Genomic DNA, 25,003 nt, shown 5'->3' with positions numbered 1-25,003 from the left:
CAATCAATGGCATCCCCATACAGAGTTGTTTCCATCAAACAACAAGGAAACATTCTTGAATCTTCCATTGCCAGTATCCAAACCCTTCAGAATGTCCTGGAGGTTGTAACTGTGAAATATATAGAGACTCTTTCATCATCTCTATGTCTCAATAGATATCATCCTAGTCCAATCCGTCATAATTTTTCATCCAGATCAAGGGTTGCCAAACTTTCCGTAAAGGACCAGAAAGTAATTTTGTTGTTGTTTTGCAGGATATACAGTTTCTTTCACAATTATTCAACACCGTCATTACAGTGTGAAAGTAGCCATATGTAAAATGTGTGCAAATCATTGCAGCCGTGTTTTGCTAAAGCTTTATTTACAGACATGTGGCAGACCAGACTTAGACCATCCTGATAGTTTGCTTAGCTTTCACCAAGGTTGTTGGAGTTGCCCTCTAACTTGAGTTTCTTTTTCTTTCTTTTTCTTTTTTCTTTCTTGAGATGGAATCTTGCTCTGTCACCCAGGTTGGAGTGCAGTGGTGCTATCTCAGCTCACTGTAACCTCCGCCTCCTGGGTTCAAGTGATTCTCCCATCTCAGCCTCCTGAGTAGCTGGGATTACAGGCACACATCACCATGCCCGGCTAATTTTTATATTTTTAGTAGAGACAGAGTTTCGCCATGTTGGCCAGGCTGGTCTTGAACTCCTGACGTCAGGTGATCAGCCCACCTCGGCCTCCTCAAGTGCTGGGATTACAGGCATGAGCCACCATGCCCAGCCTAACTTGAGTTTCTTAATCCAAAGTTGACACTACGACATTTCCACACAGAAGTCAGATTAAAAAAAAACAAAAACAAAAAACAAAAAAAACAGATCATACCTTCTTGTAACATAACATCCTTGAATTGCTTTCTACTGCAAATAAAATAAGTTATAAACTCTGCATCTTGGCCTAGAAATTTCTGCATGACCATGTCCCTGATGACCTCTGTGATCTCACTCATGTCATTTTCCCCCTTTCTAAGTTCCAGCCATCAGCTGCTACTCTTAGTTATGAAAACATAGCACACTCGTCCTGCTTCTGACTTTTGTCCTGCCGTGTGTTCTGCCTGGAACCCTCATTTCTATGCTCTTTGCAGGTGTGTATCATTTCTATTCTTCTGGTGTCAGCTTAAAATTTCACCTTCTTAGTGACCATTGTTCTAAGCTAAGCATTCCCAGCCCATGATCTTTTTGATCAAGTGATGAAGTTACTCTGACTCATAGATCTACCATAGTCTCTATATTGTTTCTTTGACTGTTTTATTTTTACTTCTCCCACTAGCAAATGAGGAGAGTCCCATGAGGACAAGGTCCTGTACTGCTCTGTTCATCATGTATCTTGAGCACTAACACAATGAAGATTCTCCGTAAATAGAAATTGGGTATTTTAATGAATAAAATGAAAATAGAGAAAGCTAGGTGCAAATGAAGAGTCATTCTGCAAGGCAGGGAGAAATGAATTGAGAAAGTTTCTACCAGACAATGATAAAGAGTGACATAGAGAGGGAGAAGAAGAGGGAGAAAGGGGAGGGAGGGAGGGAGAGAGAGATATATAGAGAGAGAGGAATTGAAAAGACTAAACCAGGGAAGGTTCAAATTTGTGCTGAAGGGAACAGAAGAGCTGACTAAGACAAAATAAAAGACTTTATGTGGCATTGAATCAGCAGAAAGAAATTGGGAAACATGAGGTGCTGTGATCTGGATGCTTGTATGACTTCTTAAAAATTTTCTTGACACATATATTAATCCATTTTCACACTGCTATAAAGGATTGCCCCAAACTGGGTAATTTATAAAGAAAAGAGGTCTAATTGATTCACAGTTCTCTATGGCTGGAAGCCCTTAGGAAACTTAAAATTGTGGCAGAAGGCCAAGGGGAAGCAAGACACATCTTACATAGCAGCAGTGGGGAGAGAGAAACAGAGAGAGAAGTGCCACACTTAAAGCCATAAGCTCTTGTGAGAACTTGCTCACTATCACAAGAGCAGCATGGGGGAAACCACCCCTGCCCTAGGAACCCTCCTCACCCCATTATTCAATCACCTCCCACCAGGTCCCTCCCTCCACATGTGGGGATTACTATTCAAGATGAGATTTGGGTGGGGACACAGGGACAAACCATAACAACATATATGGTATACCTTATTATTGTTATCCTTACTATTATTATATTATAGACTTATGAAGCACTGCAGAAGTATATTCTGAAGGTTTGATGAGAAAAACAGGCCAGTAAGAACATTCTAAGCATTTGTCAGACAGACTCTTTTTAATGCTTTAAAGAAATGCTTTTCAAACATTAGTGTGCAAAAGAAAAATCTCCTAGAGAGCTTGTTAAAATACAGATTCCTAACAACCTCACTCTCTCATCCTAATTTAGTAGTGGTCCTGGGACACCACCCAGGAATTATTTTTTCATTGAGATTACACTCACATGCTGTAAAATTCACCCTTTTAAAGTGCTCACTTTAGTGGTTTTCAAAAAATGTTCACAAAGTTGTGTAATCATCACTATTATCTAATTCCAGAATATTATAAGCATCCCCCAAAGCCATACCCATTACCGGTCACTCCCCATTCCTCCCTTGTCAAGACCCTGGCAACCACTAGTTTTTCTGTCCAATTGATTTGCCTATTCTGAACATTTTATATAAGTGGAATCATCCAAAACAGCTTTTTGTATCTAGCTTCTTTTACTTTGCATAATGTTTTCTTTGTGCTGAATGAAATTAGCATAAGGCCCATCCATGTTGTAACATAAATCAGTACTTTTATGCTGGATAATATTCCATTGTAATAATATAAAGAACTCTTATACCACATTCTGATTATCCATTTATCAATTGTGGACATTTGGTTGTTCCTACTTTTCAGCTATTACAAATAATGTTGCTATGAGCTTTCATAAGTATGTTTTTGTATTGACATATATTTCCAATTCTCTTTGTTGTATTCCTTAAAGTGAGATTGCTGGGTCATATAGAAGCTCTATGTTTAACATTTTAAGTAATTGTTAACTGTTTCCCAAAACTGCTGCGTTATTTACATTTCCACCAGTAATGTATGAGGGTTCTAGTTTTTCCACATCCTTGAAACACTTTATATTATCTCGTTGTGGTTTTGATTTATATTTCCCTAAGCACAATGAAGAATACATTAGTTAATATTGATGTTGAACATTTTTTCTCATACTTCCTGGTCATTTGTATATTTTCTTTGAAGAGATGTATATTTTAATACTTTTCCCAATTTTAATAGCGTTATTTGTCTTTGTGTCACTGCACTGTAAGACTTCTTTATACATTCTGGATACTAGGTGCTTACCATGTATATAATTTGAAAATATTATCTCCCATTTCATGGGCTGTCTTTTCACTTTCTTGTTAATGTCCCTTGATACACAACTTTTTAAAATTTTAATGAAGTCCAATTTGTTATTTGGTTGTTAGTGTCATATCTAAGAAATAATTATCTAATACAAGATCACAAAGATCAAAGCCTATCTTTTTCCTAAGAGTTTTATAGTTTTAGCACTTATATTTAGGTTGCTGATGTATTTTGAGTCCAATTTTGTGTATGGTGTGAAGTAGTGGTCCAACTTCACTCTTTTGTATATTGATATATGATTGCCCAGCATTATTTATTTAAAAGACTATTCTGTCTCCCATTTATTTATCTTGGCACCCTTGTTGAACACCAACTGATCATAAACTTATGGTTTTATTTCTGGACTCTTAATTCTATTGCATTGGTATATATTGTCCACCATAGGCCAGTACTACACAGCCTTGATTGTTGTAGCTATGTAGCAATTTTGAAATTGAGAAGTATGAGTCTTGCAAATTACTCCTTTTTAAAGATTGTTTTAGCTACTCTGGGTCTCTTATTTCAGAATTTGCTTTTCAATTAGATAGAGTCCTTTTAACTTCTCATACTTTGTAGGCAGGGTACAAGGAGGCTGTGATTTAAGGTTTTGGTACCTACTTGATTAAAGATCCTGGGCTGACCTTGGTTGTTTCCACAGTTTTTTTTTTAGCTTACATCATAATATCAATTTTGAGGCTTAGAAAATTTCTTATATCAGGATAAGAAGAATGAGAGTTTACAGATTAAAAAAAAAATGTAACATTTCGTATTTCAAAGTGCCAGAATTCTTTGCTCTGAGGAAAGTAACTGCATATGTAATCTGAGAGAACATGTCCCCAGCACTTTGCAAGCATAAACTAATGACTTCCTCTCTTACCTGTGCCTTTACCAGAGTCTAGCTAAAGACAGTTGGAGGAACAGGGAGTTGGCAGTCCTACTCATGGTAACTTCATAGTCTACTATAAATCATATGATGGCAAAAAGTATGCAGAACTTTTTCATTAAAGAATGTTCTTACAGAAATTCACAGTGAAAGAATCTGAACCATAACAGAGGATAGGAGAGAACAATAGAAAAGCACTTCAGAAGGGTAAAACCTGAGTTATTCCAGAAAAAAAAAAATTTGTAGATAAACCAGAGGTAATTTTGCCCCAGAAAACTAATGTGAGTCCAGGTTAGATTGACTGATTGATTAATTGATTGGCCCAAAATGGAAGAAGACATCAAATGCAAATGTGAGACTGCCAATTGAATATAAAACAAAAATGATTTAATTAAACTTTGTGAAACACGTTGTCAATACTGGAATCAAAGTTGATGGATTATTGGAGTCAGTTATTGTAATTTTGGGACAGGCTTACAGAACAGGATCATATTTTGAAATACGAACTAATGTGTTTTCCTCCTGCGTACCCACAGCAGCAGAGTCAGCATATTCTATCAACTTGTTACTCCCACAGTGCCACATAGCACCTAACCTAAAACTAGCAAATAATCCACTTCCATTTAAAGGAGCACTAAAATTATAATGCTTTCTTGTTGCCACCATTGAATATCTACCCTTAGCAGCATTCAGCATGTCACTTATTGAGGATGAAGAAGTAATCATAACTACCTATTTATTTAAATCTTGCTTAACTTTTTTTCCAAAATATGACACATGGACAATCCCTTTCTTGAGGCCCTACTTATTTACAGGAACATCGCAGATATATTGTGGGTTTGGTTCCAGACCACTGCAAGAAAATGAATATAAAAATAAAGTGAGTCGCAAAATTTTTTTGTTTCCCTGTGCATATAAAAGTTGTGTTTACATGATACTGTAGTCTATTAAGTGTGCTATGGCATTGTGTCTAAAAAATATGAATCCCTTAACTTTAAAATACTTTATTGCTAAAAACTGCTAACAATTATTTAAGCCTTCACCACGTCATAATACTTTTCCTGGTGGAGGGTCTTGCCTCAATGTTGATGGCTGCTCACTGATCAGGGAGTTGGCTGCTGATGGTTGAGGTGGCTGTGGCAATTTCTTAAAAGAAGTCAGCAATGAGATTTGTGGCATTGATTGACTCTTCCTTTCACAAAAGATTTCTCTATAGCATGTGATGTTGTTTGGCAGCATTTTATCCACAGCAGAACCTCTTCCAAAATTGGAGTCAGTCCTTTCAATTCCTGATGCTGCTTTATCAACAAAATTTATGATGTAATACTCTGTATCCTTTGTTATCATTTCAACAATCATCACAGCATTTTCACCAGGAGTAGATTCCATTTCAAGAAACCACTTTCTTTGTTCATCCATAAGAAGTAATTCTTCATTTATTCAAGTTTTGTGATGAGATTGTAGCATTCAGTCACATCTTCGGGCTCCACTTCTAATTGTCTTACTATTTCTACCACATCTGCAGTTATTTCCTCCATTGAAGTATTGCACTTCTCAAAACTATCCATGAAGGTTGAAATCAACTTCTTCCAAACTCCTGTTAATGTTGACATTTTGACTTCCTTCTATGAATCACAAATGTTAACAGTACTTAGAATGATGAATCCTTACCCAAAATTTTTCAATTTATTTTGCCCAGATCCATCAGAAGAATCACTATCTCTGGCAGCTACAGCCTTACAAAACGTATGTCTTAAATAATACTATTTGAAAGTCAAAATTACTTTTTGATCCATGGGCTGCAGAATAGATTTTGTGTTCACAGGCATAAAGGCAACATTAATTTCTTTGTACATCTGCATCAGAATTCTTACATGACTATGTGCATTCTCAATGAGCAAAGGAATTGAAAATACACTTTACAAGGGAGATTTACAAATGGCAAACAAGCATCCTTAAAGATGTTCAACATCATTAGTAATCATGAAATAATAATTAAAAGCCTAATGGGATACTACTAAATGCCTACCAGTAGCTACAATTTTAAAAAGAGTGATGATGATGATATGGAGTAGTCAGGGCACACTTCCTTTGTGGGTGGGAGTATGAAATGGTAAAACTCTTTTGACAACAGTTTACAGCATGGCTTATTGAATATTTTGAGCCCACTGTTGAGACCTACTGCTCAGAAAAAAATAATTTTCTTTCAAAATATTACTGTTCATTGAATTTCCTAGGAACCATTATGAAAATTCAACAGATGACATATCTGTATCTGTTCCTGTACTTTAACTGGTTTCATGGGTCTCTCTGTCTCTCCTTACTCTAACTGTCCTTGTTAATGTGTTTTATATTGTGCCTTGAAATCAGATAGTGTGGTTTCTCTTTGTTCTTCTTTTTCAAAATTGAGCCGTTATAAGTCTTTGCTTATTCATATAAATGGTATAAAGTGATGTATCAATTTCTCAAAAACAGCTTAATGGGATTTTTATTTAACGTTGCATTGAATGTGCACACTGACTTGGGGAGAATTATCAGCTTAGCAATTTTGAGTTTTCTAATTTATAAACATGATATTGATACTTTGTTATTTGCTTCAGTCTTTTTATCTTTTGTTTTGCAGCCTTGTGATATACAGCATAGAATTCTTGTTCATCTTTTGTTCAATTTATTCTTAAGTGTTTTTTAATTCTGATGCTATGGTAAATGGTATTTTAAAAATTCTATTTTCAAAAATTTCCTGGTATAACACTGAAATAAAGTAGACTTTTACATATTGTCTTTTTATCTTGAAATTTTATTAAATTCACTTATTGGTTCAGTATATTTTATAATTTATTTTTAGTTTTCTGTATTAATGACAATTTTATCTGCAAATAAGGACAGTTTTATTTCTTCCTTTTTCATTTTTATGTCTTTATTTCTTTTTTAAAACTTACTTCACTGCCTATAACCATTAGCATAAAATAGAGTTGAAATACTGAGACTAGAAATAATTGTCTTGCTCTTTTTGAAGTAGATCAAGTGTTATTCAAATCATTTGTACATTAATTAATATTTTTGTCTACTTCTATTAGTTACTTAACGGTATTAAAATTTCTAACTGTGATTGAAGATATACCTGTTGTAAGTTCTAATTGGTAGTTTTGTTTCATGTAATTTGAAGCTTATTTAGTAAGCATGTATAAATTTATAACTTTTTTTATTTATTGACCATTTATCATTATGAAATGTGCTTATGTATCTCTGATAATACTTATTTTCTTGCAGTCTGCTTTGCTGAATATTTATAAGGCCACTCTAGACTTCATATGGTACTGGTTGCATGGTGTTTTTCTTTCCATTCTTTGATTTTCAATCTGTATATGCCTGAATTTAAGCAATTTTTTTTCAAACCATCACAGAAAGCTGACTGGATATAGTTCAGTACAAAACTTTCACAACTTCCATTTACTACAAAGAACGGTCTTGTGCACAGCAACATTGTGGTCTATTTCTAATACATGAGCCACCACATGTTTTCCTGTTCTATGACATAATCCCTCCCGGTCATAGCATTCATCAGTCTGGTCTCAAATTCAAGTTAGGGAAAAAAAGTCAAAACTGTTTCTAACGTCAGAAATATATTGTGTTCCAAAGAAAATAACTTCCGGTCTGATTTACTAATACTGCAATTTTTGGAAATCAAAATGATTCAAAGTAAAATATTTTGTTAAAGCAATTTGGTCAATTTACTCTTCAGAGGAAGTCACGCTTTAAAATCCCAAAATGCTAGTAAGAAACTCATAGTCCAACATTAGCCAGAATTTCTAGGATTTTGTGACTTTTGGCTTGGCATTGCAACACCTTTTATGTCAGTGTGAGCAATTTCCTAATTCCCAATTCTTATACTAAAAAATAACATTTAAAATATGCATGAAAATAGTTATTCACTGGAAATTCATAATGAGATTTAATGAATTAGTGGCAAAAAATCAACTCTAAGACATATTTTTTTCTTATTTTTTTCTTTTGATCTTTGTTTTGTCGATGTGGTGAGGGCGCTGGTGGTAGTGGTGGTGTACTTGTGTGTTTGTCTTTTAAGTTCATGAACATTGCCTGGGATACTTGTCAAATGTTAGGTCTTCCCTATTTTTTCAAGCAGTGACAAGGAAGGAAAAAGACGGTTTTGAATGTCTAGGAAATACAAAAATCACACATATACAAATACATTACAATTATTCCTATTAAAACGGCAATCCTGAGGTTCTACTATATATTAAATGAGAATTAAATATATTATGAAGTAATACAGAAGACAGTATCTGCTGAAAAATACAAGTTATGAAGGTAATGGTGATCAGAAATTATATATCAAACAAGCATTATTTAGCACAGTATTAGAAATCTAACTTACATAAAGGACTTTTGTAGTATAGAAATGCCTTCTCAAAGTTATTTAAAATATCTAACATTAAAATATACATATATATATATATATATCTTTCCTTAGCCCAGAAGAAATTTTTGAAGAAAGCAATGAAGACTTCCTGTTTCTGAAAAACTTAAGGCTTTTAGAAACATTTAAAACTTTAATTCTTATCTTTTCTTATCCTATGTAACAACTCTTGTTGTCAACAAAAACTTTTCTAACGTTTGCACAGTTGGACAACAGATAACTAGCTGCCCCATCCACACAAGAGGTGGGGAAGAGAAGCCCAGCTATGATTATTTGAAATCTAGCTCAGTACAGACTAAGTCAAGGTTCATTGATTTAGTCTTCAAACAGATATAATCTGAAATGAGCAGCAAGGAAAATTAGATAATTGGCAAAAGGAAGAAAAATATTCCTGGCATTTCAAAGCAAAGGTGAAGCAACCCTGGAGCAAAGTCATTCCCTGGATGATAGTGCTTCTTCATTGGACTACCAGCTCAATTTAGGAGACAGACTGCATTCACATTGCAAAGTAAACTCAACAGTTGCTGGTGTTTTTTCCTTTTTCTTTGCATACATGCAAGTAACTCTATCCTCCACTTAAACTCTTATTGCCTTCCTTATACTGATACACTTGATATGCTTAACCTGATAATAATTATTGCAATTATATAGCATTTCTTAAAGTTAATACAAAGAATGGTGAATATAAAAAATAAAATCTTGGAAAAAACATTTGAAAAGGCCTAACCTAAGCCAAATACTAAATCGTATAATTAAAGGCTTCTCTAGTTAGAAAAAATCAATTTAGAATGACATACACACACTGTTAACATTCAACGCAGTATAATGTAATCAGATTTTTCCATTGTCATTTATCTCCAACAATCTCTATGTCACAAAAACTATGTAATTTGGTTAATACATTAGTTATATGTATTTTTTCTTTTAATATCAAGTGCCTTGCTGGATTCTGAACATTCTTTTGAACAGTTTGAATTCAAAGACAGAAAATATCGTTGATATCATTCTAACTTTCCCTAAGAATAACCCAGAAATAATTTCCCACATAGGAGGCAGCCAATTCAAAATTGTAAAGTTTAAAAAAATACAGGAGTTAATGACAATAAACAGCCCCATTCTTTTCTCTTTAAGATCTACTTGTAAGGTAAAGAACACTGTAAAATTAAAAAGTTGTTATCATTATCCATCACCAAGTGCTCATAGACTGTTCGCTGTTGAACTAAGAAATTATGTGAGGTTGTGTGAGAAATGTAAGACATCATCACTGATTTTAAGGAGTTTGTAGTTGACTTGAGGGAGATAAAAGTAAAATTAAGGAGTAATTAAACTCTGCCTCATGCAGTGGTTATTGTAAGTACACTAGATGTTCGAAGAGCAAAGGTGGAAGGAATACTCTATTCTGGCTTTGTCAGAATAAGCTTTTTCAAAGACAGGACTTTGAATTTGCCTTGAAGAAAGTGAGGGATATAGAAAGTGGTTTCAAGTTGAATATGTTGGAAGTCTCTTGTACCCTTGATATTACTGTGGTCCCAAAGATAGGAGTGAATGGATTGAGGTTCTCAATAACTTAAAATGTGGTTGCTGGGAAATATAATAAAGTGGTTACCCAGATTGTAGAAAGCCACTGCGGGGTGTTTGCCAGCAACTGTGAAGAAAGTGGTTTGTAATCTGGAAACTATTAAAAATTACTGGGGCACGTTCTCTGGTGTTTAACTGCCAATTCTGGATTTTCTATTACTTAACTCATTCTCTGGGAGAGAGATTTTTTTTTTTAATCAGCCTCAAAGAATAAATGTGAAGCTCAAGAAATAATGAGCATAAAAGTGTTTTGAACGCCACAAACTCTTTGGAATGTTTTCATTCATATTATATTAATCTGTGGTACAATGAGTAAAATAGGATTGATTTTGACAGGGAGTAAACTTTTCAGGCCATCAGGATGCAAATGGCATTGGATGAATTGTTCCCTTATTTTTGGGAACAAAAATAACACAGAGCTTTTCTCTACCAGCTGGACACAGTGCAGGTAACACAAATGGTTTTCCTTTAAACTAGTGAAAAGGGAACAATGACTTTTAAAGTCCTATGTCTGTCGTAGTTCTTCATGCTTTCCATCTTAACCTCAGGGGATCTTTGCATCATTCATGTTCCCTCCTGTATTTTTACAAGGCCAACATCAGAGAATGCCTAGATAGAAGCCAGACATGGACAGTGACCCAGGCTGATTTTCATGGGAAGCCAGGAAAAGCGACACATTGCTTCCTGATTAGGTTGGGTAACCCAACAACTCACTTTTATTGGGGACTTTCTATTACTTGCTTATCAACTGCAGAAATATTTTTTCTTCTTACATTCTATAAATAATCCTTTGTGAATTGATTCAGAGTGCAAAGCAGGTAAGATATGTGTACTTATAAGACCATCAGGAGGAACTAGCAATCTTGTCTCATGATTCCTCTCTGATTTTACCATTTGGTGCCAAAAACAAATTCATATGTTCATTTATGTTTAAAATGGCTTATTCAGAACTAACCCACATACAGACAGGGAGAGAGAGTTTAAAAGTCAATAACCTATGTCATCTCTAAACTTTTTTTTAAACAAAGCCTTATACTGTGGTTTATTCCCTGTGGTTAAGTTGAATTAATTGCCTAGGAGCTGAGTCACATTTTTGAAGTTTTGTCTTAGCCATTTCAGCAAGGCTTATCTTTTGTCTTTAGACACATTCTAATCTTTAAAATGTCAATATGCTAAATCTGCAGGCTGTTTTCTACAGATTACCACTCCCCAAAAAGATGAAGGATTCCATTTGCTGAGTCAGGTATGATGTTGATGGTGTCAGGAAGCTGTGAGAACTTCTCATTTAGCTTCCCACAAACTGAAGGCCCAACCACCCAGCCTTCCTCAGCCAATGAATTTCTTGTTTCCTTCCAGAATCAAAATTGTAAAGGTCTGTGACACCTCTTTCTTGCTCACCAATGGAGGTGACAGGAGAGGAAGTTAATAAAATTCCCCAGTGTCACAAGGGACAAGGAAAAGAGTTGTGTTCCATAACTGGTTTCTCAGTGCCGTCATGTTTACTGATGACCTTTGCTGGCCTGCACTGAGGACAAAGTTCTTCAGAACCAGCCAGAAGAGGATCTAGTTAGACTTCTGTGAAAGAAAGTCTATGTGCCATTCCAGTGCCATACTCATGCCTGCCATGGAGCAAGACGGTGGAAGACACTTAAACCTTCAGTGCTTTAACTCCTCCACAGATAACAAAGAAGGAGAGAGGGAGAAGCTGGAAGCTACTTCACCCTTCAATTTCAGGAGGCAGTGCAGGGCTCACTGGGGACTAGAACAGGTCTGCAGAAACAGCCTTGGTCACCAGTAATCATGAAATTAGATGGTTCCAGAAGCCTATGGGGAGAATTCCTCCCCCCATGAGGTTGTTTGGGGGAAAACAGACTGGGTGCTATTATGCTGCCAAATTGATGCAAATCTCTAGAAGAAGCTTTCACATGAGCCCCTCAAACTCATCAGCCTCCCACAGCATCTACAAATGGTGTCAAATACACACCTGGGGGTGGGACCAGAGCTGGGGCAGGCCCGGGCTCCCTGGCAAACTTCAGTCTATGCTCACCATACTACACTTCACTCCCAATAAGACCAAAACCTCTTCCAATTCAATAGCATAGCAACCGCCAAAAGTACATTTTATCTTCCATGGCAATTTGCCGGGTGATTTTTGTTTGAAGATATTTTTGTTTATTAAACTGCCTCAACACACATATGCTTGCTAAACTACAAGTATACAATTTCTAATAAACGGATTTCACTTTGGGGCCAATTCAGGCAACTTGTTGACTTCAGGTGGGGATAGAGCCTCTTTCATCACGTTATCTTGGCTTCTAACGCTGTCTGAAATCCAGAGAATAAAAAAGTCATTCAAGAAACCTAGAATGACCTGCCTGCAAGAAGAGGAAGGACTCTCAGTTTAGGGCAATAATCATGAATAACATTTCCTGAATAATAGTAATAATAATTAGAAAGGATTGACTTTCAGAAATTTTTCTCAAGTCAAAGCTTCCACTACTATGGTTCCAACTTTTCCCTCTTTTTTTAAATTTTATTATTATTATACTTTAAGTTTTAGGGTACATGTGCACAATGTGCAGGTTAGTTACATATCTATACATGTGCCATGCTGGTGTACTGCACCCATTAACTCGTCATTTAGCATTAGGTATATCTCCTAATGCTATCCCTCCCCCCTCCACCCAGCCCACAACAGTCCCCAGAGTGTGATGTTCCCCTTCCTGTGTCCATGTGTTCTCATTGTTCAATTCCCACCTATGAGTGAGAACATGCGGTGTTTGGTTTTTTGTCCTTGCGATAGTTTACTGAGAATGATGATTTCCAATTTCATCCACGTCGCTACAAAGGACATGAACTCATCCTTTTTTATGGCTGCATAGTATTCCATGGTGTATATGTGCCACATTTTCTTAATCCAGTCTATCATTGTTGGACATTTGGGTTGGTTCCAAGTCTTTGCTATTGTGAATAGTGCTGCAATAAACATACGTGTGCATGTGTCTTTATAGCAGCATGATTTCTAGTCCTTTGGGTATATACCCAGTAATGGGACGGCTGGGTCAAATGGTATTTCTAGTTCTAGATCCCTGAGGAATCACCACACTGACTTCCACACTGGTTGAACTAGTTTACAGTCCCACCAACAGTGTAAAAGTGTTCCTACTTCTCCACATCCTCTCCAGCACCTGTTGTTTCCTGACTTTTTAATGATTGCCATTCTAACTGGTGTGAGATGGTATCTCATTGTGGTTTTGATTTGCATTTCTCTGATGGCCAGTGATGGTGAGCATTGTTTCATGTGTTTTTTGGCTGCATAAATGTCTTGAGAAGTGTCTGTTCATGTCCTTTGCCCACTTTTTGATGGGGTTGTTTGTTTTTTTGTTGTAAATTTGTTTGAGTTCCTTGTAGGTTCTGGATATTAGCCCTTTGTCAGATGAGTAGGTCGCAAAAATTTTCTCCCATTTTGTAGGTTGCCTGTTCACTCTGATGGTAGTTTCTTTTGCTGTGCAGAAGCTCTTTAGTTTAATGAGATCCCATTTGTCAATTTTGGCTTTTGTTGCCATTGCTTTTGGTGTTTTATACATGAAGTCCTTGCCCATGCCTATGTCCTGAATGGTAAAGCCTAAGTTTTCTTCTAGGGTTTTTATGGTTTCAGGTCTAACGTTTAAGTCTTTAATCCATCTTGAATTAATTTTTGTATAAGGTGTAAGGAAGGGATCCAGTTTCAGCTTTCTACATATGGCTAGCCAGTTTTCCCAGCACCATTTATTAAATAGGGAATCCTTTCCCTATTGCTTGTTTTTCTCAGGTTTGTCAAAGATCAGATAGTTGTAGATATGCGGCGTTATTTCTGAGGGCTCTGTTCTGTTCCATTGATCTATATCTCTGTTTTGGTACCAGTACCATGCTGTTTTGGTTACTGTAGCCTTGTAGTATAGTTTGAAGTCAGGTAGCATGATGCCTCCAGCTTGGTTCTTTTGGCTTAGGATTGACTTGGCCATGTGGGCTCTTTTTTGGTTCCATATGAACTTTCAAGTAGTTTTTTCCAATTCTGTGAAGAAAGTCATTGGTAGCTTGATGGGGATGGCATTGAATCTATAAGTTACCTTGGGCAGTATGGCCATATTCACGACATTGATTTTCCTACCCATGAGCATGGAATGTTCTTCCATTTGTTTGTATCCTCTTTTATTTCATTGAGCAGTGGTTTGTAGTTCTCCTTGAAGAGGTCCTTCATGTACCTTGTAAGTTGGATTCCTAGGTATTTAATTCTCTTTGAAGCAATTGTGAATGGGAGTTCACTCATGATTTGGCTCTCTGTTTGTTTGTTATTGGTGTATAAGAATGCTTGTGATTTTTGTACATTGATTTTGTATCCTGAGACTTTGCTGAAGTTGCTTATCAGCTTAAGTAGATTTTGGGCTGAGACCATGGGGTTTTCTAGATATACAATTATGTCATCTGCAAATAGGGACAATTTGACTTCCTCTTTTCCTAATTGAATACCCTTTATTTCCTTCTCCTGCCTAATTGTCCTGGCCATTGGAGAGGAGGAGCATCTCCCAGACAGCTGCGTGCCTCAGAGAAGCCAGCCTGGCTAACCCCTCAAGCCCAGGGGATGAGGCCCTGCTGAATCGCTGCTCTCTTTTGGCTGGAGCCACAGCTCCCTCCACCGCGGGGCGGGGCTAAAATGTCCTCCTCCTTAAGAGAGCAGGCAGCTCCTCCCAGCCACCCACTCCACCAATTCCCATCCTCCCGCCCCCCTCCACCAACCCCTTCTTTCCACACTGCCCCCCTGAGTTCAGGGAATTTCCCCAGCATCCCAAAGCTTGAGTTTCCTGCCAGTCGGGAGGGATGAATGCAGATAAAGGGAGTGCAGAAGGCACGAGGAAACCAAAGTGCTCTGTATCCTCCAGTCTTCGCGCCTCCACCCAGCTCAGGAACCCGCGAACCCTCTCTTGACCACTATGAGCCTCCGGTCCAGCTGCGCGGCCCGTGTCCCGGGTCCTTCGGGCTCCTTGTGCGCGCTGCTCGCGCTGCTGCTCCTGCTGACGCCGCCGGGGCCCCTCGCCAGCGGTGAGAGCTCCTGGCACTGGGGTGCATCCCAGCCTCTGCGGGGCCGCTGCGTTCCAGGGAACTCTCCCAGCAACCTGCCCTATAAAAATGTCTTTCTTTCTTCCCCAGCTGGTCCTGTCTCTGCTGTGCTGACAGAGCTGCGTTGCACTTGTTTACTCGTTACGCTGAGAGTAAACCCCAAAACGATTGGTAAACTGCAGGTGTTCCCCGCAGGCCCGCAGTGCTCCAAGGTGGAAGTGGTGTAAGTTCTCCTGTGTTGCTGTGTCCACTGTGACTTAGGCAAGTCCTCCAGCCTGGGTCGTCAACCTTTGTGGCTCATGGGTGCATCCTCTTTTTCTTTACTTCAGAGCCTCCCTGAAGAACGGGAAGCAAGTTTGTCTGGACCCGGAAGCCCCTTTTCTAAAGAAAATCATCCAGAAAATTTTGGACAGGTATTTGTCCCTTTGATCTTTGTGGTGTTTTAATATCTTCTATGGAAAGCATATACTTCACAATGTCCTTATTCCCTCTGTAGGATTTAGACTATGCTTAGAATTATAAGGTTGTTAAGAAGAATAAGGAAACTTTTTTCTGGAATGTTCTGGGTAAACCTTTATCACCAATCTTACATGCCAGAACAATTACACAGAGCTCATTACTGACATCTATTTTTTGTCTGCTCTTTGCTTTTATTGATTTTTTCCCCCACCAAACGCTTTTGAAAACCAAATGTAGCATACAAGAGTGTGGGAATTGGTTATACTAATATAACTCTTTTCTCAACAGTGGAAACAAGAAAAACTGAGTAACAAAAAAGACCATGCATCATAAAATTGCCCAGTCTTCACCGGAGCAGTTTTCTGGAGATCCCTGGACCCAGTAAGAATAAGAAGGAAGGCTTGGTTTTTTTCCAGCAGTCCATTTTCTACATGGATTCCCTACTTTGAAGAGTGTGGGGAAAGCCTACGCTTGTCCCTGAAGTTTACAGCTCAGCTAATGAAGTATTAATATAGTATTTCCACTATTTACTGTTATTTTACCTGATAAGTTATTGAACCCTTTGGCAATTGACCATATTGTGAGCAAAGAATCACTGGTTATTAGTTTTTCAATGAATATTGAATTGAAGATAACTATTGTATTTCTATCATACATTCCTTAAAGTCTTACAGAAAAGGCTGTGGATTTCATATGGAAATAATGTTTTATTAGTGTGCTGTTGAGGGAGGTATCCTGTTGTTCTCACTCACTCTTCTCATAAAATAGGAAATATTTTAGTTCTGTTTCTTGGGGAATATGTTACTCTTTACCCTAGGATGGTATTTAAGTTGTACTGTATTAGAACACTGGGTGTGTCATACCGTTATCTGTGCAGAATATATTTCCTTATTCAGAATTTCTAAAAATTTAAGTTCTGTAAGGGCTAATATATTCTCTTCCTATGGTTTTAGACGTTTGATGTCTTCTTAGTATGGCATAATGTCATGATTTACTCATTAAACTTTGATTTTGTATGCTATTTTTTCACTATAGGATGACTATAATTCTGGTCACTAAATATACACTTTAGATAGATGAAGAAGCCCAAAAACATAAATTCCTGATTGCTAATTTACATAGAAATGTATTCTCTTGGTTTTTTAAATAAAAGCAAAATTAACAATGATCTGTGCTCTGAAAGTTTTGAAAATATATTTGAACAATTTGAATATAAATTCATCATTTAGTCATCAAAATATATACAGCATTGCTAAGATTTTCAGATATCTATTGTGGATCTTTTAAAGGTTTTGACCATTTTGTTATGAGGAATTATACATGTATCACATTCACTATATTAAAATTGCACTTTTATTTTTTCCTGTGTGTCACGTTGGTTTTTGGTACTTGTATTGTCATTTGGAGAAACAATAAAAGATTTCTAAACCACTGATGTTGTTTCTCCTCCTTATACAGTTACTATTTATCTTTAATTCTACATTATTCAAAATATTACCTCTGCTCTTCTCTGGCTGGCAGAGAGGGCCCTCATTCCCCAATACCATTGCATTGGTTCAACTTTTCTCCATGCTCAGCCCCCTTCCAGTTACTCCTTCACAGCACCAATAGCCTCTGGGGTCTTTAGAAAACACAAATAGGATAAGATTTTCCTATCTAAATTCTTAAATGGCTCCTTGTTTCCTAGACATGAAATAAAAGTTGCTAAACATGATGAATGAGGTTCTGTCTCATCTCACTCCTGATCATCAGTACTTCAACTTCCCTTGTGCCTCACAGTCACTATAGTCAGGCGTTCAGTTCCCTAACTAGGCATGTTCTTTCCCCAGGCTCATGACTTTGTGTTTGCTAGGGTCTCTACCTGGAAAGCATTTACGTTTTCCTGCGTATAAGAGGAGGCTTATTCATCCTTCAGAACTCAGTTCAAGCAATATCTCCTTCGTGAATTTTCCTTGGCACACTCAGCAAAGCTTGTGGTTTGCATCTTGGTGTTCTCATAGCATCTTCCAGACAACTGCATTACAACAAATATATTCCATTGCTTTTATTTGTTTATAGGTTTCTTCGTCTAACTGTATTAAGAGCTCTCCTAGAACATCGACCATATTTCATCCAACTCTGCATTCCAAATGTGTGGCATGGAATGACTTAATGAATTAATAAGTTATCCTGACCCTCAGCTAGTCAGATGTTATACTAAAATCAATAATCTGGCTCATGGTAGATTTTGATTAAATTGTAATTTGTTCACCTTCTTTTCTCCTTCTTGTCTACAGGTAATCCAACAGGGCTTTAGCATGTGTAATCCACCCACCCCTCATTTTCACTTAGCTACCTCCCATCTTTCCTTCCTTTGGGGATAGCTTACATGTCATTTTCTTGATGCAATCTTTATAACTCTTACTCCTCCCAGATTAAGATCCCTTTTATATACTGTCATAGCACTCTGTACTTTTTATTCATAACATTTTCTCATGAAGGTGACTTTAGAGTTTATAGAGCATATAGACATGTGGTCATGTGTTTAGAGTCTGTCTATTCTAGCTTCACTGTAAGTTCTATGAGAGCAGGGACAATGTTTATCATCTTTATCTCAGTTCCTGGTACAATGCCTAGCACATAGTGTATATTTAAACAAATGAGTGATCTGGTTAAACAAGTCTCTCTGTTTCTCTAGTATTAAAAGTGTCGTTTCATATAAAATACCTGTTCTTAGGAAAAGCAAGAAAATGAAACGGAGAAGACTAACCGAATTAGTATGTGTATACATACATTCACACTGCAGCTGGATTAATATATTATATATGCTTATATTGGCACGTACTTGTATACTTTAGTATATCTAACCTAGGCTTTCCTGTATGTTTTATCTCTCTCTTTAATATAAAATATAAATTGGATTAATATTTTTTAATTATTATATATTGATATATTTAAATAACAGAGAGAGAAAGAGACACAAAGATATGAAAAAACTTAAAAAGTAGATTCAGAGATGGGTTTTCTAATCATTTTTTCAACAATAAAAAAGTACAAAATATCTCTAATTTTTTAAAATGCATTAAACTTCTGTGGTCTCTTTTTGCTCTCTCAAATGGTATTTTTTTTAACTTATGAATGATACAGTAATTCTGGGGAAACACTAGAAAGCAAACCAAATTACAAAATGAGCTCTGAATTTCAGTGTTTAAAACAATCCCTGCTATGTCACATTAACTCCAAAATACTTATTGAAAAATGCTTGATTATAAAAGATTAAAGAATATTAAATGCCCTTTGTACAGGTGAAATATAAGCTTCATAAAGAAATAAACATTGCTGGTTAGTTTTTTTTTTTTTTTTTTTTTTTTTTTTTTTTTTTGAGACCAAGTCTCACTGTCACCCAGGCTGGAGTTCAGTGACACAATCTCGGCTTACTGCAACCTCCGCCTCCCAGGTTCAAGTGATTCTCCTGCCTCAGCCTCCCATGTAGCTGGGACTACAGGCATGCACCACCACGCCTAGCTAATTTTTTGTATTTTTAGTAGAGATGTAGTTTCATCATGTTGGCCAGGCTTGTCTCAATTGTTTTTTTTTTGTTTGTTTTTTTGTTTGTTTGTCTGTTTGTTTTTATCATCAAGCTCTGTTTTTTTAAGAAGCAACACTTGTAAATTTAGTTTGTTCATAGAAATAGAATGAAACATGATTTCTAATATTCTTGCAATTCTAGTTGTCAGGCCCATTCCGCAAATGGTCACTCTATAGAGAAAATAGATTACAGTATATTACTGAAGAGTAACCTATACAAGCAACTCAATGATAGCTACTGTTCACTCTTTCAACCATTCCTAGTTGATCTTTCTACTAGCAAACTCAAGGACTAACATATTTGGGGAAACTTAATCTAATGTAAATATCCTAGGGATAAGTCTTCTAGTTTCTTCATACTAACCCCTAAATACTATTTTCACTCTGTTATCCGTCTGAAACTCTATCTTATGTATAAAGTCACTTGATATTGAACAAATGCTCAGCTAAAATCTACTCTGTTACTGCTCCAATCCAGACAATTTTCAATGTATAATTAATGTCCTTCATTATACCAGAATTTCCTGTTTGCCTCTATGTGTGACACATTCACATAATCCTTCAATTCCTGAAGGTATGACAAGATCTATGATAAAATATGACTAGTGGCTTTGTTTTTCTATCATGATTTTAATTCTTGCTTAAGGAAAATAATTGCTGTGGATAACTCTCATGTTGTATGTAACTTCAAAATACCTTCCTGTATGTTACAAAATGAGAAATTTACCAGATGGAAGGAGCACTTGGGGATTTCTAGTTGCCTCCCTGACTAAATCAAGGAAGAGGAGGAGAAGGTACCATGATTTGGATTTTGACTGACAGTCCTGGTTCATTCTTAGTCAGAAAAATTAATGTTATATTCCTAAGAAGGATTGTTCATACCTCAAATATGTGGAGTGAGATAAGAACATAGAAAGACCTAGAGTTTGGGTGTATAATTTTGTTTCTACAAATTTCAAAGTTCTGTTTCTGAAACATAGATAAGTTGCAAGGACGCTTCTCTGGAAAATCCACTTTTTTTTTTTTTTTGATGGAGTCTCGCTCTGTTGCCCAGGCTGGTGTGCAGTGGCGCAATCTCGGCTCACTGCAAGCTCCATCTCCTGGGTTCATGCCATTCTCTTGCCTCAGCCTCCTGAGTAGCTGGGACTACAGGTGCCTGCCACCACACCCAGCTAATTTTTTGTATTTTTAATAGAGACGTTTCTCTAACACATAAATTTATGTTTGTTTTTAATCTACCTCTAGGGTTAGATAAAGAGAAAACTAGTTGACTTACTTCCAGCAAGAGAAGCTAATTATACTTCTTTATATTTTGTGGTGCAGTACAGAATTAGAGCAATTGCATTTCAAATCTAGTTTTGTGTATTTCCAGCTATGTGAGCTTGACAATTTGTTTCACATCTACCTTCCTCAGCTTCCTCACCTGTAAAATCAGTATAATAGCTATCTCACAGGCACTACCCTGGAACAAAGTAGATTCTTGGTAAATATTATTAATAATTTCTTTCCCAAGACTCCTAGTTCAAACTCCCCCTTACAAATGAGAAAACTGAGAACTTAGTAGTTTAAACATACTTATTTTTTTCTTAATTTATTTATATTCTTTTTACATATGCTTGACTAATTTTTAGTACTCCTAAAATTTTTTTCTGAGTCTTTCTATAGAAGCTTTTGAAAGCTGTATATTCTATTTTTTGTGAAGTACATGGTAACTATCAAAAATTATGATGTATTTTCCTTCATATAAACATTCTTCAATCAAAGATCAATTTATTAACCTTTATTGATAATCTTGTTACATACCTGACCCTATGCAAGATCCTTATAAATCTGGAAATTATAAAAATGAAGAGCTTTCTGTCTGAGTTAAGATCTCTTTACAGCAAATATACTGTTTCCTACAGAACAAAGATTTTCTAATAAGGGGAGAGAAAGAAAGGGGAGGAGAGGTGAGGGGAGGGACTAGGAGAAGGGAAAAGGAGAAGTAAGAAAGAAGGAGGAGAGTGGAGGGGCTTGTGTTTTGTGTTGACTTTTTTTCTATTTTCTTTCTTCTTTCCCCTTCCCTCTTCTCCTCTTCTCTCCCCTTTCCTTCTCTCCCTCCCTTCATCCTTTCTGTTTATTCCTCAGAAGTAAAATAACGCTATTTAAAAGAGGAAGAGAAGGACCCAGGTACCCTAGCAGAAATCTCAGCCAGCAGCCAACACCAACCACCTCTCATAGGAATGAGGCCAGTTTTGATTTTCACCCATTTCAGTTTCTTCTGACTGCACCCACTTAATTGAGCTTAGCAGAAGAATCTCACATTAACATGTAGAATTATCAAAATAATAAACTGTTGTTTTAAGCCACTAAATTTAAGGTTGACTTCTTACACAGCAAAAGAGGATCAAACGTTACTTGCTAACAATTGAATGTGTTTGCAGGCTCTGGAAAAACATCGTACTGGAATTTCCTCAAATGAATGAATATGTAATGAAACTGGGTAACAGTCATACATTTGAGACTCAGCAAATTATACTAATTAACATAAATTGAAATGAAAATTCTCAGGCCTGCAAAACTTTGCAGCACTTCTATGTAACAGTACCCAGGAAGATATTTCCCCAGCCCCACTCTCCCCACTCTTTCCCCACCCACACCTCATGTTTCACTGGAAGACGGTAAAACCTCCATTAACCTGAGTGCCAGCGGTCTGAATGATTCGTATCAACTGAGAGTCACACATAAAACACATTTGGTTTCAGCACTTAATAGAAACTCTTTTATTGACTAGTATTTCAATTTATTGATTAAAATACTTTAACAAACTGACCCAAAATTTTTACTAGCTCTAGGATATTCTGTTCAAATTATTTTTATGATTGATAGCTCATTGACTTTGTACTTAAAAGAAGGATTTGGGAAATGTCAGCTCAAAATGTTCTATGTAAGGCAGGGATAATATGTCTTAATTTCAAGGGATAGTGGTCCTCTGATGTCTCTAGATATTTTCTTTTAAAATAGCCAAAAGGTAAGTTCTGTTTGGGGTCTTAGAAAACTTCTTTGTTTTCTGAATGACTGTTATTTATAGTATGACTTAAAGGAAAAAGACTTGATAAAATTTCTTAGCACATACACACATAAAAACCCATGGTGACAATGTAAGCTTCTTTAAAAAGGCTGTCATTTTAATATTCAAGAACCTCTGACAATTGTTTTTACCCCTAGTATTCATTCAGTTTTATAATTTTGTATAAGCTAACTGCTTTTAACTGAATAACTTATTTGAAAATATCTTTTAACCATTTGTGTATGCTTTGCCCTCTGTACTGTGCTTCTCATCTTGGAAATCAAAGGGAATAAGGCAAATGACAGTAACAGCAATTAACAGTTACAGTCATTACAGTAGTAGTAATAATAGAGTATTATCCATATCCCATTGCTTTACACAAATATTTTAGATTGCTCTTAAAAAAGAAACAGTTAAATGACTAAGTTACACAAAAATGAGAACTTTATAATGCCTGGCACATAATAGATGTTTTATCAATATTTTTAAATAAATGAAAACAAGCAAAAAGCTATGTTATATCAACTGCTGACTAATAGGCTTATGAAATTGTGATGACTCAAGAAATGTTTTAAGACTTCCTCATGAACCTTGCTGACAATGTATTGTCTGTGACGAACCACATTTGTTGATTAAGACAATGACTTGATGATACTGTGCCCTATGGCTACCTCCTTCCCGGTATCAACCAATTCAAACAGCATCATTACTTCAGAAGACGTTTCATATAGTTTCCTCAAAAGGATTAGTGACTTTTAAAAAATCTTTCTGATGAAACAGGAAAGAAATCTGAATAGTGTTAAGCGTGGAAAGAAAAAATTGTCCAGTGAAGCTAGTAAATATTCTCAGCAATGTGTTTAAGGGGTTGTACAGAAAATGAAAGATACTATGAATAGTGTTAAAAACCTTTATCTCTTGCTCTGGAAATGGTTTTGATCTTATGTTTGAATGGAAACGTATCTGCTTGAGAATTCACAATATCTCAATGTCAATAATGAGGAAAGTCTATAAAGTCATCTCACAGGAGGAACTAGAAAGAAGCCTGCTCTCCTAATTCTGTGTCCTGCTGAGCTTATCTTTGCAATTGACTCCACATCTCAACTCTCAGAAGAACCCAAACTCTCAGCATATCCCCTTCCTTTATGCTTGCTTAAGACTAGAAACTTCTGTGTTGAGACAGGAGAAAAATCATTTTAGTTTATTATATTGTACTGCTAAACTCTAATTTATAAGAAAAAAATGAGGTGGAGAAAAATAAGGGATATATTAAAAAACAGGACCTAACAATTTAAGTAGGCATAGTCAGGAACTATTAAACAAGAAAATTTGACTTAAAAACTTAAGTCAGAAAAAATATTTACTACATTCATTTTTCGGCTAGAAAGTAATTTTGCATATTTAATATTTTGAGACTTCAAGTGATGGGGCTTGTGCTTTGTGTTGTCTTTTTTTTTTCTATTTTATTTCGTCTTTCTCCTTTTCTCTCCCTTTTCCTTCCCTCCCTCCTTACTTTCTGTTTATTCCTCAGAAGTAAAACAAAGCTACTAAAAAGAGGAGGAGAAAGATAAAGGTACCCTAGCAGAAATCTCAGCCAGCAGCCAACACCAACCACATCCCATGTGAATGAGGCCATTTTCAATTTTCAGCTATTTCAGTTGTTTCTGATTGCACCCACTTAGGTGAGCTTAGCAGAGGAAGCTCACAATAACATGCAGAATTATCAGAAATAATAAATAATTGTTCATAAAATTCAGTTATTAAAAGTGAGAAAAGAATATGGGAAGTTTAAATAACATCCTAAGAGAGTTATACATAGTTGTAGCAGGAAGACTGCCTGTTGCCAGGACCACTTGTATCTGCCTCGTTCTTTATTGCCAGTCTTCCAAATGACACTTTCATACCACACGTGCTATGGGTCATGTGGAGTTTGTAGCTAATTAGAACAGAAAAGAGAAACCTTCCTTCATGGGATTTATGTTTGTTGATTTACTTATTAACACTGCTTAGGACTTACTTTATCCTGCATTATCCTACATGCAATAAGATACATGAGACATTCAGAGAAACCTAGGACATGCCTCTGCCTTCAAAATGTCTAATTCAATTGAACAAGGAAATCTTATAAATGGGACAGTGATCCAGACAATAATATACAAACCAACATGTGATGTACATAGGTATACTTCTGTATCTACGTGGGGCTTAATTTATATGCAATATTTCACACCAAGAGCTTTAATCAGGACCTGAGAATTCAGAAACAAAGATTTGATTGCAGCTTCTTTTTTTTTTTTTTTTTTTTTTTTGAGACAGAGTCTCACTCTGCCATCAGGGCTGGAGTGCAATGGTGCGATCTCGGCTCACTGCAACCTCCGCCTCCCAGATTCAAGTGATTCTCCTGCCTCAGCCTCCAGAGTAGCTGGGATTACAGGCATATGCCACCCCTCCCAGCTAATTTTTTGTATTTTTAGTAGAGACAGGGTTTCACCATGTTAGTCAGGATGGTCTCGATCTTCTGACTTCGTGATCTGCCCACCTTG

The 25,003-nt window shown here is 36.4% G+C and overlaps 1 protein-coding gene across 1 annotated transcript; it reads left to right on the top strand.

Moving 5' to 3' along the window:
• The first annotated feature begins 15,024 nt into the window (after window positions 1-15,024).
• On the top strand, window positions 15,025-17,278 carry CXCL6 (C-X-C motif chemokine ligand 6). Its single transcript, XM_001156255.7, has 4 exons — window positions 15,025-15,370; window positions 15,479-15,611; window positions 15,718-15,801; window positions 16,136-17,278. The coding sequence occupies exons 1-4, from the start codon at window positions 15,262-15,264 to the stop codon at window positions 16,152-16,154; spliced, it is 345 nt and encodes a 114-aa protein (XP_001156255.1). The 5' UTR covers window positions 15,025-15,261; the 3' UTR covers window positions 16,155-17,278.
• The last annotated feature ends 7,725 nt before the right edge of the window (window positions 17,279-25,003 follow it).

This window comes from Pan troglodytes, chromosome 3, assembly GCF_028858775.2.
Source record: "Pan troglodytes isolate AG18354 chromosome 3, NHGRI_mPanTro3-v2.0_pri, whole genome shotgun sequence".
Lineage (NCBI taxonomy): Eukaryota > Metazoa > Chordata > Mammalia > Primates > Hominidae > Pan > Pan troglodytes.
Note: the sequence above shows the minus strand (reverse complement) of the source record. Positions and strands in the feature narration are given on the sequence as shown.

Excerpts from the sequence above, each read along its gene's own strand:
- CXCL6 (XM_001156255.7), top strand. The coding sequence starts at position 15,262 with ATGAGCCTCCGGTCCAGCTGCGCGGCCCGTGTCCCGGGTCCTTCGGGC. Across the intron at positions 15,371-15,478 it reads GCCGGGGCCCCTCGCCAGCG|CTGGTCCTGTCTCTGCTGTG; the intron begins GTGAGAGCTCCT and ends TTTCTTCCCCAG. Across the intron at positions 15,612-15,717 it reads TGCTCCAAGGTGGAAGTGGT|AGCCTCCCTGAAGAACGGGA; the intron begins GTAAGTTCTCCT and ends TCTTTACTTCAG.